This window comes from Wyeomyia smithii, chromosome 2 (genome assembly GCF_029784165.1).
Source record: "Wyeomyia smithii strain HCP4-BCI-WySm-NY-G18 chromosome 2, ASM2978416v1, whole genome shotgun sequence".
NCBI lineage: Eukaryota > Metazoa > Arthropoda > Insecta > Diptera > Culicidae > Wyeomyia > Wyeomyia smithii.
Window position 1 is genome coordinate 32,766,305 of NC_073695.1, and position 15,914 is coordinate 32,782,218.

The 15,914-nt window shown below is 39.5% G+C and overlaps 2 protein-coding genes across 4 annotated transcripts in view; both read right to left on the reverse strand.

Annotated features, from left to right (window-relative positions):
• Positions 1-320: 320 nt before the first annotated feature.
• On the reverse strand, positions 321-1,247 carry LOC129725413 (general odorant-binding protein 67-like). The gene is made up of 3 exons (XM_055681239.1): positions 995-1,247; positions 679-939; positions 321-616 (listed from the first exon to the last, which is right to left on the reverse strand). The coding sequence occupies exons 1-3, from the start codon at positions 1,214-1,216 to the stop codon at positions 452-454; spliced, it is 648 nt and encodes a 215-aa protein (XP_055537214.1). The 5' UTR covers positions 1,217-1,247; the 3' UTR covers positions 321-451.
• Positions 1,248-10,025: 8,778 nt separating this feature from the next.
• The window catches only part of LOC129724759 (palmitoleoyl-protein carboxylesterase NOTUM), a 46,156-nt gene continuing 40,267 nt past the window's right edge, over positions 10,026-15,914 (reverse strand). For all 3 annotated transcript variants that reach the window (XM_055679907.1, XM_055679908.1, XM_055679906.1), the window contains 4 exons: positions 12,963-13,491; positions 12,596-12,892; positions 12,325-12,531; positions 10,026-12,188 (listed from right to left, as the gene is read on the reverse strand). In XM_055679907.1, coding sequence (XP_055535882.1) covers positions 11,161-12,188; positions 12,325-12,531; positions 12,596-12,892; positions 12,963-13,491 — 2,061 coding nt within the window. In that variant the 3' untranslated portion in view covers positions 10,026-11,160. The remainder of the gene's footprint in view (positions 12,189-12,324; positions 12,532-12,595; positions 12,893-12,962; positions 13,492-15,914) is intronic.

Here is a 15,914-nt window from a genome sequence, read left to right on the forward strand (position 1 = left end):
GCATCATACCGTTTTATGGGTCAATATCGTTTCCACAATGTGAGGTGTAATGTATTGGGCAATAACTTGATTAAATACTCGTTGTAAAAACCATATCATCAGAATAGTCGAAAGCTTTGAATTGTGGGAGTATACAAATTTAAACAGTTCGATTCAGCCAACAAGTAGACACAACCGAATGCATAACTCTTAGGCGCATTTCTATAATGGATGCGGCAAGTTTCGTATCTCTGGGTATGCAATTTTCTTTTTGATTATTCATCGATTCACGATTACTCGATGAAATTTGAAAAAAAAAAAAACATTTTAAGTTTTCCTATTTATTTTTTATATCTTAAGCTGGGCATTTTTATAACATATTGAACAAGCATATCTATCTTAACACGTTAATGAAAAATAAAAACCGTTGCTTTTAATAATAACCATCACTGGTGGCAGTAACATCAGCATCTTACTGAATATTTTCCATAGATTCATCATCCTGCGTGCTGGTATCCTCGCCAGCCATCATAATTGTTGCCACATCCCCAAGTGATTTGTAAGGACATCCTTGCATTAAGTGTCCTTTTGCCATATTACATCCTTCACTTTCGTACCACGAATTCGATGGACAGCGCTGAAATTACCCGGATTGTTTTCTCACATAATGCCCACCAATTGTGCTAAAAAACATCATACCGAAAATATCTGCGTATTCAGGCAGTCTTCAAAAACTTCACTCTCCTGTTGACAAATTTTCATCGTTTGATCGTCACGGATTTGACGCCCAATAGCAGCCGTTATCCTATTCTTACAAAGTTTCATTGCACCTGCTATCACGCTTTTCCAGGGCGGATTTTTACCATCCCCTAGCTGTCGTGGTCTGAACAAACGGACATCGTTCACCCGGTCATCCACTAGAGTAATCACAATTTTATACATTCCACCTCTAGCAGTGCACTGTAAAAATCCACACGTAATAAATATTGAAGCTATTAAAATGTACCAAACTCACCGATGATTTCTCTTCTCGGTAGTTGTCTACCTCGGATGTGGAAAAACGGCGCGGTCTTAGAATGTAATGATTTACCCACTGTGGGCGGGTGCAGCATTCATTTGGATTTGGGAGATTTTCATGAGTGTAGCAAGTTTCTTTGCTAGAGTCATCGAAAACATCGCCTGCACTGACAAAATTAACAACAAAGAATGCCAAACCGAAAGCGCAAATTAAATTCATTCTGGGACTTTTTGTAATAGTACTTGTCGATAAATTGTAACGGAACTAATGTTCTTAATATTTCATTGGTCATTTTTATAGCTATTCTACAAAGTGTCATCCGACACGCTATTTACTATACTATCTCCACATTATCGGATAGTTCAAATGTAGGGTATCGGCTCTATTATCGTCACGTTTGTCCAATTATTGTCCGGGAGATTAATGAAGTCATACAGAACAAATCTTTTTCAAGAAGATGCCCTGCATTATGAAAAACCATCATGCAAGCAATTAACTTTCTAGGACATCATTTACTCTCCTGACGATAATAGATCCGGTACCCTTAAAAAATCAAACAACGCCGACTGTCGCTAATTCAACAACAGATAATCTATTTAATTACAGAAAAATAAATTATGGTTTACGTTACGTCGATTCGTGAAATGGTATCAATAAATATAATATAGAGGGATCCACTCCAATATTCCTCTCATTAGGCCGACGTTCGCGGAGAATGTATCACTCAAAATATTTTTCACGTTATTGTTACGTGAAATTTCCTGTACTTATTCATTTTCTGTCATTTTGCATGATTTATGTGACAGACATAACATTTACGTGAAAATCACATGCATACTATGTTTTATCACGTAGCATCTACGTCAACTTGGCAACGTCAAACAGAATGAAGTATTGCGTGAACTCTCCGTGCGAAAATACACAGAAATCAAAATGGCGAAGCTGTTGTCTGATTCAGTCTTTGAACATGAAAGGAATTCCTCGATTACTTCCCAATAAGCGAGCTTTAGAAAAACCATAAGAGTCCGGCATCGAGATTTCACACAGATTCAGTTCAAATTGCAATTCCTGAGCATAAACAGTTGCAGCTAACAGTGATGATCGCCAACGAATGTCGCAATATCATGTTGCTATTTTGTATGTCGTTTAATTCATTTACGAATTTTGCATGCCCGTGCGACTTATCAAGCAACATATTTGAATAATTTCTGAAAACTATTCCTAGTCTCTAAGGAATTTGGGAAACCACAAATGAAAATTATACGTTGTATAAAACGTAGAACCTATCAGACATTTAAATGCTTTTTACTTTACCGGTAGTTAAATTCTACGCGAAACTCACATGAAATGCATATGTCTACTGAATAAGATACACAAGATAAATCATCTCACCAGTTCATGATGAACTCAAATGACAATCACGTAAAATCTACATGAAAATGACAGTGGAAAATATTCACATAACTTTTCCGGTAATTATAACGTTAGAAATATTTTGAGTGTAAGGATTCAACACTAAAATTCCTCGGAATAAATAAATTTTTCCAATATTTCGTTGAATGAACATTTTCAAATCACTGCTTCAATATTCATGCAGTCAAAGCTCCAAAATTGTTTATTCTATTCTTAAAAAAACGTGGTCTCAACGTCGTGGTAGGTTACCTAGGTTACCGATGATGTACGTACTTCACGTCGCGTCGGTGTGCGTATCCAAAATCAAACCGCTGCACAGTGGGGCGACTCCATACAAAGGCTGGCCAAGCAAAAAAAGTGTCGATAAATGCGACAAAAACTTGGTATTTACATAATTTTGGGGCGCTGAACACGAATTTGGCATCCATTTTTTGTTTGGGGCCGTCCATAAAGCACGAAACCCAATTTATAATATTTTTTGGCACTTTTTCCTTTTTTATAGAATTATATGATCTTTGACCACAAGTAATTCCACCGGGCGTCCTCCCCATTGAAAAAAAAAATCGTAATTTATGGACGACCCCTCGAACTAAACAAATTTTGCCTGAATATATATATATATTTTTATATATTTTTTTTTATAAACTAAAACAAAATAAGTAATACAAACTAATTAAAAATTGAAAAAGTCATCATCATCAGCATCATCTTCCGCTGATCGCTTAAATCTTGTGTTGAATTGTTTCCAGAAAATTTGAAGTTCATTATACTTATCAGCAGGAAAAATGTCTTTCGCTGCAATTTACATTTCTTCTAGTAATTTTCGATGTTTCATTGTTTCATATATATGTTATCTTCCTAATCCGGTTTCTATGGTTGTAAGAGGACATTTAAATACATGTATAACACCATGAATTGACAACTTACTAGACATTTAATTAGATGGTGCCGATGAAGATGAAGGCTCCATAATAAAATTCAACGAATTTATGAATTTGAAAACCAAGACACTGGAATGACACAACGTTCTAAATGAATACGAAATATACGAAGAGTGACGACTGTTCTTTGTTTTTTTCTCATAAAGCAAAATGTGTGCTTTACTTTTGTATGCAAACGAGTGCGAAGTAAAGCAACCTTCAAACGGGCTATTGTTAGCCGGAGTTTGATGGTATGAATAATGAATTGCTGCTAGTATTTGACACTTCAATCAGTTTAGCGAATTTCATGATCATAAATTGAAAAGGGCTGAATGTTTTTAATATTGTTTTAAATTTGCAGATAGTGATAAAGTTTGACATAATTAAAATTTCATAAAGATTTGTTTACTGTTTTCTTGTTTAACACTTATTATATAACTTTTCATTGATAAATTTTGTGATTTTTGCCCAAATTTATAATTTATCCTTACGGATTGAGTACGATATCATAAATTTTCATTATTGGGGTATCATGGTTATGATTAAAATTAATCCTGGATGGAATTTCAACTTCAAAAATAAAAACTAAAAAAGTCTGCTATTACTTTTTTCACTAAAGTGACAATTTGCGCAGTTTTGCGCTACAGCGGACAGTATGCATTTGAAAGCTTATGTTTTAACCTACATTTTAAATGTAGTCACAACCGTGGCAAACTGCGGCAAATGAACTTTTAAGCTACTTTTCTACAAAAAATCACATTTTTTTTAGTTTTTTTCAGTGTCAGGCCTACTATAACCAAACTTTACAATATCTAATGAAGAGGGTTTGTTTTGCACAATATTTACAACAACTTTTCTTTTGACATCAAAAAAATCCAAGCTATCATTGAAGTTACAGAGCGTTTCAAAGTAATATACTTTTTTTCAAAAAAAGACAAAAAACGTCAGTTCGCCAAGCTTTGAAAAGTCATTAAAAATTCAGATTTCATGATATTGCGCCCAAATTTTGGATTTAGACACTTAAATGTTATAGCAATAAAGAAAAAATATTATAAAACAGCTAACGAAAAAATTTTTTTTTGGCTGATGGCCAGCGATTCCCCACTGTGCGCTGTAGAGCTGTCAATTTTAACATTGAGCTTGTTTGCTGGACAAAAACAATAAATTTTGGTAAATTTTGGTGTTGGTATGGTACTGTTCAGGAATAACTTTTATTCAAAAAGATAGCATTAGTTGTTTATAGGAACAAAGAATTGTACAGCCCCTCTACACTTATGGGTCAGTGAACGTGAAGCCTGAATGTTTAAAAATCGTTCGTTGCATTTCCGTGCAAAAGTATCAAAAACAGTCCATCAATGGCAGACAGTGTGTGCAGTTGGGGAAGATAAAAATGAGCGAACTGTAAATATGACTTGGAAAAATATACCGCATCCAGACGCAATATCAACAAAATTTTCACAATTAATATCGTTTTAGTTTTTGCGGTGCAGCTACCCCGCGGACTACAAACAAAGTGACAGCTCTGTGACCTCTGGTATTACACACACCATTGCAACTGCTCGGAAAGTGTTTTTTTTTTCTCAGCTGCAAAGTGTAGTACGGGACGGTATATGCCGTAAAAACGAATTCGACATAAGTGTCTCTTTCCTCAATGCACCGATCAAGATTATTATTCTTTACTTGGTAAATTGAAAACACTGCAATCACCTAGATAAAAGAGGCAGTAAAACTATAGCTTGATACCGAGGGTGTTGTGGGTGGTGAAGCTGAGGAGAGTGAGCAATCATTACTCCCCACTGAGTGTAAAGTCAAAAATTGGTTGCAATAGCAAACAGCGTTTCCGAATGAGAACATAGGCGGAGCTACCAGTAAAAACTCATCTCCAGCAAAAGAGCCGAAGAAGTTGTCTAAAATTGAGAAACTTAAAGCCCTATTGGAGGCAGAATTTATTCATCGTGACGTCGCACATAGGGGTTTTTGAGTGCAAAAGTTGGAATAAATTGCAAAACTTAAAATTATTATTGAATCCCCATAATTATTACCACTAGATTCATAGATAGTGGGGGTTTCCCATGGCAACTATTTTGCTTCAATTTGTTTTGTTCGGGGCTCACAACAGCTGTCAAACTAGAAGGCAAAAGCAAAGCAGATTTTGAATACGAAATTTTTTGATTTTTTCGGTGGAATTTATAATATTGGTGATTTTATTCGGCCTGTTTCAAATATGGTTCTTCGAATGAAAGGTATGCATTAAGTTTTGAACATTTTAGATGGAGGGTTTGGTGTCTTGTTGACTGTATATTTTACATTGCCAATTATGGATATTTTACCTTCCGAACTGAGTTTCAAAATTGTTTTTTTCAATGTTCTGGACGTTTCTGTGCACAAACAAACTTGTTTTTGAGTAGATACGAGTGTCCTTGAACACGTCCAGAAAGAAAATCTTGCGCATTTGTGATATATTATAATTTTATATTTATAACACAGTGCAACAAAAATTGACTTTTTTTCTGCCTTGGCTTCTATATATCCAGCTTTCCACGAGCGGTAATGGCGGATGGATTTGACATTCAATGTAGGTTGTCAAACTATAGTTCATTGGATATTTCCATTGAACTGGTACTAGCTGTATGGATTTGACATATAATAATACTATTTCAATGGACAAATCCATTGAACTAGTAGTATGACAACCTCCATTATATGTCAAATTCATCTAACTAGTTTCAGTTCAATGGAAATTTCCAATGAACTTGCAGTTTGACAACCTACATCAAGTATCCATCCATCCGCCATTACCGCTCGTGGAAAGCTGGATATATATTTTTGTGTATTTTCATGCAAAACAAAATTTCCCTGACTTTGAACATATTTCAACTTAAGGGGCAAAAATGGCGCCATTTTGAATTTTTGAGAAACCGGTAATTTTTTATGTTTTTTCGATGCCATTTTGTTTTGAGGCCAAATATTAAAATTCTAAGAGTTTGTCCACATATTAGCATCTTTTTACCCATCATTTGAAAAAAAAAACAAATCTCAAATCGGACAAAAACTGAGCTCAAAACGGTAATTCTACGAAACCGGGTTTGGCATAGTTTTAGTATATTTCACAAAGCAAAATATTATCGATTATTTCTGAGTATTAATGGTAATTCGCTAATATCTCAAAGTGGTAGTCAAATTATATCTTATTTTGGGTAAAAAAGTCTCAGAAATCGAATGGTAGGAGTCTGATCTACGTAAAATGTCAGCAGATAAACCTATTTTTACATTGTAGGGGAATTGGGGCAAAATCTACATTTTGCTGCTCAACGACTCAATTCAGCTCTTTCGAAGGCTGTTCACGGAAGCTTAAATCAATTGGACACTAAGCTCCTTTGAACTGATGAAATCTCCAGGACCAGATGGCATTTTACCCACCTTTTCACAAAAATCAGATGAGGTCGTGATACCCCAATGGATAGTAAACTGAGTTGGACGACTCAAACCGACTACATACAGTCAATAAAGCTACAACGGCGAATTGGGACTGCAGCATATCATTTGGTTAAACCTGGGAATTGAAACCACAATTGGCCGAGAATTACCTACGCCGCTCTTGTGTGGTGATCAAAGGTAATTAAAGCGACAACCTAAGCAAAGCCTAATATAGTTCAAATACTGGCCTGTCCTATCGTTACCAGTGCCCTGCGCACCACACCACTGCATTTTTGGAGGCTTAACTCTGCCTACTGCCTCTATACCTTCATTTAAAAGAGGCAGAGCTTGGTGCACTGAGGCCGATGACATAGTAAGCGCGAATAGCGTCATGAAGCGATTCTCGTTGCCGTAGTTAAATGTACAGCTCTATTCACGGCTCTACATTAAACCACGGCAACGAGAATCGCGAGGTTAATTGGCTTACTATGTCATCGGCCTAAGACCGATGACATAGGCGCGTAAGCGCGAATAGCGTCGCGATTCGAATCACCTTGCCATGGATAAGTCTACAGCCCTAGGCAGAGCTGTATGTTTTACTTACGGCAAGGTGAATCGCTTCGCGACGCTATTCGCGCTTACTCTGTCATCGGTCTAAGGCTCCAACAAATAAAACAATATTTGAAGGTAATCAGGTTGATCATCTTCGCATTCTAAGGGAGTTTGAACTCACACCCTTAGTTCATAAATAGACACTACCTCGCAAGGCAAGGATCAGCACAGCGATACACTGGCCCTGTGTCATTTCTGCGGGCCATTTCAAAACCATGGAACAACATACAGGGCTGGAGACAATATAAACAGTTAATCTTGTGGCGAACTACATCTCTACACGGGAATCATTACCACCTAAAGAACATCGGTATTGCGTTATGTGATAACTGCCGCTTCTTCAAGCTTGCAGTTGTATCGTCAGCTCACCAGCTTTGTGATTGTGAAGCCCTTGTATTTGCTTGGTATTACTTCTTCGGACGTTACCTCAAAACTCCAAATCAGGTGTGGAATTCCAATCCCATGAAGGTCGTTTGTCTCTTTGCCTATGCGATACCAAATTGGAACACAGCATAACTACCAACCCTTTCACCTGGTCCTGAGGTACGATGCTTGATGACCAAGCCAGTCGCCGTAGGTTCGAGTGTCGGCTCGGGAGTGACTGTAAGGGTCAGTAGGCTCGTAGCGCTAGCTCCGTAATTATCCTTTACACTAAAAACAGTTGGCTGTGAAGTTTGCGTATAATAAACAGAAGGTCGAGTTCCGAATCGGAATCTAGCGCCAAGGCTTTTATTATTTTTATTATTTTCATTACTATCAACAAACCCTGCTTCATCAATGAGTATGGGTATCTCGTAATTTGTGTACAGTAATCGGGGCCAGCCACAAAAAAAAATCAAGAAACCGGTCCCAGTGACCGCGAAGGCCTTGATGAATTTGACAGGTGAATAAAATTTCTTTCTACATACCTCTGTGAGAACGGACTTTCAAAAAATTAAGACAAAGACATTAAACCAATTAGACCTGCAGGACGATATGAGACTGACACACACAGCTTTGTACTTAGCAAAGAAGATCGCGAGGCCAAAAGGTTGAAAACCGCATTTGGGAACTGATTCAGAAACTTCAGCCCTTTTCAAATTATAGTTCAGTTATATTTTTGAAAATAAGAATAAAAATTCTGATGGGGTGCTGCCTAATCGCGTTGGCGCGAAATGTCAAATATGTTATTCAGTTGTCAAAATTCTACCACAGACAAACAGCGAAATAAGCTAAAAAGAAGGATCGCGAACCTAATCTATGAAACTCTCGAAATTTGTTATAGTTTTCTCATGGTTGTGAGTAACTCCTGAATGCTATTATGAGTACTTATCGATAAAAATATAGAGTTTTAAGCGAACTTTAGAAACTATTTTCGAGTACCTTCTCTAGCATGCCCCTCCTCGATCTTATGAGGATTTTACGGCTGATTTGTAGCAGTTTGTGAGAATAATAAGATTTATGCCAGGATTAAGGACAAGCAATCAAAACTTCTTCAAGTGCATCGTTAAACTGATATTGTTACTTGGGAAGCGTTCTGTAGCACGCAGTTCTAGCTGAAAACGATGGAATCGGTTTTTTTCATACTATGAATGGTTGAAGATATGAGTTATGAGAATTTTCGCAACTACTACAAGAGTAGAATTTTCATTTATTTCTCAAAAATCATTTTTACAATAACGACCGAGGCACCAAATGACAACGGCAGTGTTGCCTTTGAACAGTTTGTCGTAGCAAGATATAATCCTCATTTTAAGAGTTTTCCCTACGAAATTGAGTGATTTTCCGGTTCAATTGTTACTTTGTGCTCAGTCGAACACCGTTATCGGTTACCAATATCGACAACGAAAATTAGTTAATCTAGAACCAGGGTAATCTTCGCATTAGGAAAGCACAAATTTTCTTTTGATGCTCATGACAATCAATACTATCGAAGGTTTTTTGTTTCTTTTTTCATTCTCGAGTCTGCGTCGCTCCGCCCATATTGCAAAAATCTACGCTCAACTCGACACAAAAGCGTGTAGAAAATTCAACTTCATTCTTGTTCTTAATACTATAGCATCTAGAGCTCTTATAGCTGTTGGAGACACACGGTGTAAAACGGGTGTAGTGAAATATGTTAAACAAGAGTTAAAATCAATAAATGTATTTGTCCTACGTCACAACACAACCCCTAGGGCTGTATAACTTGTAGTATTTTTCAATGATTTTGTTTCAACCCTTACCTTAGCTGGTTAACCCTGGTCCAGCTGGTCTTCAGGTTCGATGCTGGCCTAACAAGCCAGTCGTCGTAGGTCCGAGTCCCGGCTCGGAAGATACAGTTGTCAATAGGATCGGTTGTCAATAGGATCGTAGCGCTAGCCCCGCAATTGTCCTGTACACTAAAACAGTGGGCTGCGAAGTCTTCGTATAATAAACGGAAGGTCGAGTTCCGAATCGGAATGCAGCACCAAGGCTTTGCATTGCCCTGATTTCGTATTAATTTTCGTATTTTAAAGTTTACGACTACTTTTCGATACACTCTTTGGACTTAAGATTCCTTTTTAAAAGAAACAATGAGAAATGCGTTTCTGGACGTAGTCCAGATACTGTGACCCCCCCCCCCCCCCTGGTAGACCGAATCAACCAATCTTGCATCCAGCTTATGGATTCTTTTCTCTGAGAAGCAATCTAAAAACATCGCATCGTAAAATGGTTCATCAATCCGTTTTATTCATAGTTATATTATCTTCACTTGGCTTTCGATGTATGTTCAACATAACGCTGAGTTCAGCTCTGTCGCTAATTGGCATATAAATAATTATTTACAATTAGAATAACATGCATTTCTTGTTGCTACTAGCGGCTACTACAGGGGTTCGCTGTGAGAGAGAGAAATATATTTATAGAAAAGAAAACTTGGTCGGAAGAAGTTAACAAAACAAATCCTACCCCTGCTAAAAACGACTTGAAAGCGGCTGGAGGCTTTGAAAAAAAAAAATAGTAATAATCATTGCTACTAGTACTTTTATAACTATGACTAATTGCAGGTACAAAAACTGATTCGTTGCAGAGTTTAATTCGGTCGTGATTGGATCTCGCGCGTCCACAGCTTCCATTTCACGCGGCAGGCGGAATTATATTTGCTATTCGAGTGGTCAAGGCTAGGCTATATACTTGCTATCTGTAGGGTGCATGTGCTGCTAACGCTATATATGTATACAGTATAATCGGTGAGGTAGTCATTTTGAGTGGCTTATCAGCTAGTATGTACAGTATGTTGTTGTTGGTTCGTTTAGTTCTGGGACAAAATAAATACAACGCGGCACTACTCGCAAGCACTTGGGCTAACCTAACTAGCAAAATAGTCTTCGCTTAATACGCTAAGTACTGGGACAACTGTCGCTATTCTAGAGCTCTCGAAAACTATTATGCAGTAACATGACATATTTTACACGACTATTAACAATATAAAAATAAATATTTTAAACGTATGATTCAGTCTGGTTCAGTTTTGTTTTGTAGCTCTTCTACACTGTTTAGCGTATAATATATACACTTACTATGGACAGTTAATCTCAACAAAGGTGAGCTGCATTTCTGAAGTAAACATGGACCGAATCGTTACAGTAGTTTGGTTCGGCCGGATCCACAGATGTGATCCTGCTGACCATAAAAAATTTAGAACTTAGAAACACATCTTGCTCAAATATCGCACACATTTGAACTTAATCAAATTTCATTCTACTTCCCTTTAAGGCTAAGTGTCAAATAAATTATTCTCTACATCTAAACAAATTTGTTCATCTATGTACAAGGGCGTTGCATCGAATCAGTTCGATGCTACGTGACCTGTTGGGTCAGCAAGTTGACCAGCTCCGCGTGGTCCATGTTGTTCAACGTCTGCATGTCGACGCCGAGTGCCGTGGCTACCGCGTCCATGTCCAACCCGAACGACGCAAGCAGCTCGAGAAATTTCATCTCCTCACCGGTTAGCGGATTCGTCAACGTTGGACAGGAATGGTTACACTGGGGCCAACTGCATCGCTCCAGTAGCCGCAGTGAGCACTTCTTTGGTTCGGCAATATTCAGTCCGAATGCGGCAACATTTCGATTCTGCTGCTGCTGCTTTCGGTTGTTTGTGTTTTTACGGTTGCGATTCTTGTGGTTCAAACGCTTTTTGTTCTGATTCCGCAGTCGGTGGCGACCGTTCTGCTGTGGGTTTTGTCTGTTTGGGTTCAGGCTATTACTACCGTTGCCGGCACTGTTTGGTGACCGCTCTAGTCTAGGAACATTCGTTGATTGGGATTCTTCTAGTTTCATTTGCTGGTGTCGAGTGTGATTCCGACCCGCACCTTCTCGTCCGTTTTTCTTGTTCATCCGATTCAATCGTCGCTGATTTTGTCGCTCACGTCGCTCCTGACGGCGCCGTTCCCGTTCTTCTTTGGTCAGCTTGGGCCGGTCGAATTCCTCGCCCTTCTGCTGGCCCGGACCACCCGCATTTGGCATTTCGTTCGGAAGCTTTGCCCGTCGGCTACCGTTATGCTTTCGGCGCAACTTCTGCGGACTTGGATTTCTATTCGATTGCCGCCGCAGAATTTGCTTTTCCCGATGGTCCGACTGTTCCCAGCAGCGGAGCGCATCTGCCAAGCTAATGTCGTCGATTCGGATGTTCAACCAGTCACGCTTCGTCAGCACCGAATGGCCAATGCAGGACGGTGCGAATACCGCCGACACGTTGTTCAGTGATTCACGCAGCGCTCCACCCATATCGTGGATGTAATCCCACTGCTGGGGGGTCACCGGGGCACCAACGTGGTCCGCCCGCATCTGGGCCTCATCGAATAGCCACTGGAAGACGAATAGCGGCGCTGAAAAATAAACCGAAATAAGCGAGTGTGAAGTGAGTATTGTTTATTTGTGTGTTTTTTCGGCATGGACCGTAAATAAATGCGGTTCTATTTTGAGCTTATGTTTTAGTTGAAGTTACTGTTAATTAACACTTACATTTTAGCGTATTATATAGTCGATAGCCGAAATAGCATCGCCATGGTTCTCGCGTATGTTCAGCAACGCAAGCCTGTGGCAGGGCTCCGTCCCACATTCTCCATCCCTGACGGACGGCTTCCCAGGCAGCAACCGCTCCAGGAGTGTACGGTTCTCTATCCAAGAACCAGCCGGAATCGCTGACGCCCCGTACGCTTACCTTTAATCCTGCCGAACAAAATAGATTTATCAATCAACATCATTAAAAAGCGCAATAAAAACCCACGCTTACCTCTTTCTTTCTGCAAAAAGCTGCGCACTTTATCCAGATTTAGCATCACACCCAGACCACCAGCTGACGAACCTGCCATCAACAGGTCGGCACCCTGCGAGTGGCCCAAACCCAGCGGAATCAAGTCAGCGATCACTTGCCGAACAATTAACGATCCCATAAAGCGCAGCCCATCTCTGGTATCCGGTTTGACCTTGGTACCACTCCAGGAGTCACTACTACAGTAAGGCACAAACACATGATTTGCGTTGTACCAGTAAGGATTCTCCGACGGCAAGGGCGAAAGGAGACCACCGACTGAAAGAAAGCAAACGGTTCCGTTAGCAAAACAAATTTCATTTTCATCAAGCCCTCAAATCTCTCTTACCGTCCCTCGTTTCAGGCCATTGTGCCGAAGTCATCAGGTGTCGCAACTTGAGCCACCGCGCGCGGCACGTCTTGTGATCGTAACAGTGCCAGCCGCCCTCGAAAAACACCACCCACCGGCGAGAGCCGGCCGATTTCCTCAGGTAAAAGCCAGCCTGCGATCCATCGTTGCACGTCACCGTCCGATTGGATAGAAACACTCGCTTCAGCTCCTTCTGAACCGTCTTCGGTGGATGTTTATTATTACCATGGTTGCTAGTGCCAGCAGCAAAGTTTCCATCACCGTCACCACCGCCGTTGCTTCCAGTGCCGTCATAACTGACAACCGCACCGACAGTTGCACTGATCACGGTTGCCTCCGCTGATGCTGGCACGCCGTTCGTCGCTTCCGTTCCACTAGCCAATCGCTGAATCGAGTTACTTTCGATGGAAATATTTGCCATGCGCTGTCGGCTGGTCCCAGCGATCGTGGCGCGACAGTGACACGGCCGCGTCAAATGTGCGACCATCAAGCACACCGTGATGATTGCCTGTAAAAGGAAATTAATTAATCGATAAGAAAATTTATCAAACTGTCATTAAAAAGAAAACATCAGCTGGGTGCGGCTCCGGCGTCGGTCGTAGCTTCGGGCAAAACCAGAGAAACAACAGAAATAGCAAAATATGTACACCCGAGACAGGGAGTCAACCATCAATCATACACTGGCGCCGGTCAACCGGCATAGATTTGAACGGTATCAGACGATGAACCTGATCGATTTGTTCATCAAAGCGAAGGCTTGCGCGCTCGCTTTGTTGTTACCGCCACACCGGGTGACAGGAATATGTTTTTTTTAAATCCTTCAATCATGATTAACGTCTTCCAAGGTGGCTCCCGTGTACTGTGCTAGGCGGTGGCAAATTGAGAAGCCAATTTGGCACAAATTTGTTATTCATCACTTTAAAGATTTACACAGCAGTTCGTGTCATTTAAAATTTTCAACTTAATGTAAAAACACTAGTTAACAGATTGAAGCTTTTCAAGTAAACTATACAGCATTTCCTAAAAAACAGTGATGGCATGAACTCATGCAAAGTTGAACTGAGTAACACTTTCCCAGATTTGAATTCAACTTCAATCTGCTTCCTCTCGATAGTTTGCGTTTTTTTGCACCGCACACTCTGATCGATTGAGCCTGAATGCGTGCAATGCATGCAGTGCACGATGTAGGTATTCAACGATGCAGGCGATGATGTGACGCGATGAGTTTTGTTTTTAGTTAGAATTTATGCTTTCAAAGGACAATGCAACAAACTGTTGCAGCAGACGCGGTGCGAATTTGATCGCAATTCGATTTTTATGCAATTGTTGTTATGCAGGATTCATACTCAAATCTTACTCAAGTGTACTGCACTGTTAGTAGGGTTTACGTGTGAACCGAAAATAAGTGTGCAAGCAAGTTTTAAAACTCACTTGGATACGAGTGCAAAGTCACACTGCCTACTCTGCTAAAAAAACAAAGTCCTATCAGCATTTTTTTTGCTCCGATCATACTGAAAATCGCTATAACGCCTATATATTCACATTGTAAATTTAATATCCGTATGATTCAAACCGTTTTGTTTTGACGTTTTGGAGAGTTTGAGACCCTGGCGACTTCCTCGTTTTTGAAAATAGAATTTTTTTGAATATTGATGTCCATCATAACCACCATTAGTCTCCATCGAAATAAGGTACTGCGATGCAAACATATTAAACGATAGAGTCTCCTGGGGCCTTACCTTACAAATCGACAAAATTGTATTATAATACTGAATTACAGTGTCCGTTTATTAATGAGGACGCATGGTGATTATGGTGGATATTGAAGATTAAAAAAATTTTATCTCCAATAAAAAACACAGCCGTGAAAATTTGTTTTTTTTACGCAAAATTTCCTGAGGAATCCAAAAAAATCAAACTATCTCCTGGGCAGAGCTGGATTTAGATCTTGGGGAGCCAGAGACAAATATTTTCGGGTGGCCCTCTTTCCTTACAACATAGAAAAAGAATATTTCAGAATGCCATCACGCTCCGTGTCTTGCCATCCGAGATGCCAGTGAAACCACCCAATAAGCTTAAAATAATAATCAGCGCGACTGGTGACGGTGACCAGCGAAAAAAATCTTCACTTCGTTTTTCCAATCTGGGGCCTGCATGTCTGGCACCATGAACAGGTTTTGGAGGTCCAGACTTGCTCGTGCTTCTCAAACCCTCAAAAACGAAAAAAGACCGTCATTGTTTTTGCTTGATTATTGTTATTCAAACTACAGTGGGATATTTTCCAATGAAAGGTCGATTATTTACCCTAAACTTGATACCAAAAAAATCGAAATCGGATAAATGGGTCAAAAGTTACAAGTATTTAAAAGTTTAAACCTTTAAAAAAGTGGATTTTTAAGGAAACTTTAAAGTGGAAAGTGTCACCATAAGGGCCAAACCAAAATAAACGGGTTTTAAAGTTTTTGATAAAGAACAACTATATCGATTTTAAGTATGAGCGTAGCAAAATCGGGTAGGACTTTGTTGCAAACAATTGTTGTATAAAGAATTTATTTATTTTCTGGTTTGTTTTGCAAACATTACAGATGAAATCCCGAAATGTGAATAGATAAACTATCCCCCCGTCGATAATTGATTGAATTCAACTTACTTCAACATTCTCGACTTGCATGGAAACATAGCAATATCGTTAACACTTGTATACGAATGCAATGCCTTCATCCAAGCAAGTCAAGTGATGAGTTTGCATGCAAGGTTGCGAATACAAGTGAAGTATTTTACTCTCCAGGTTTGTATGCAATCACAATAGGTACGAAGTTTCATCAAACGTCAACTGTTGTGTTTTCATACGTGAACCGAATGCGTCACGAAGCTTTATGGTGAATTAGGGTATCAGTTTCAATACTTTTTTGCTTATTGGTCACGACCTTC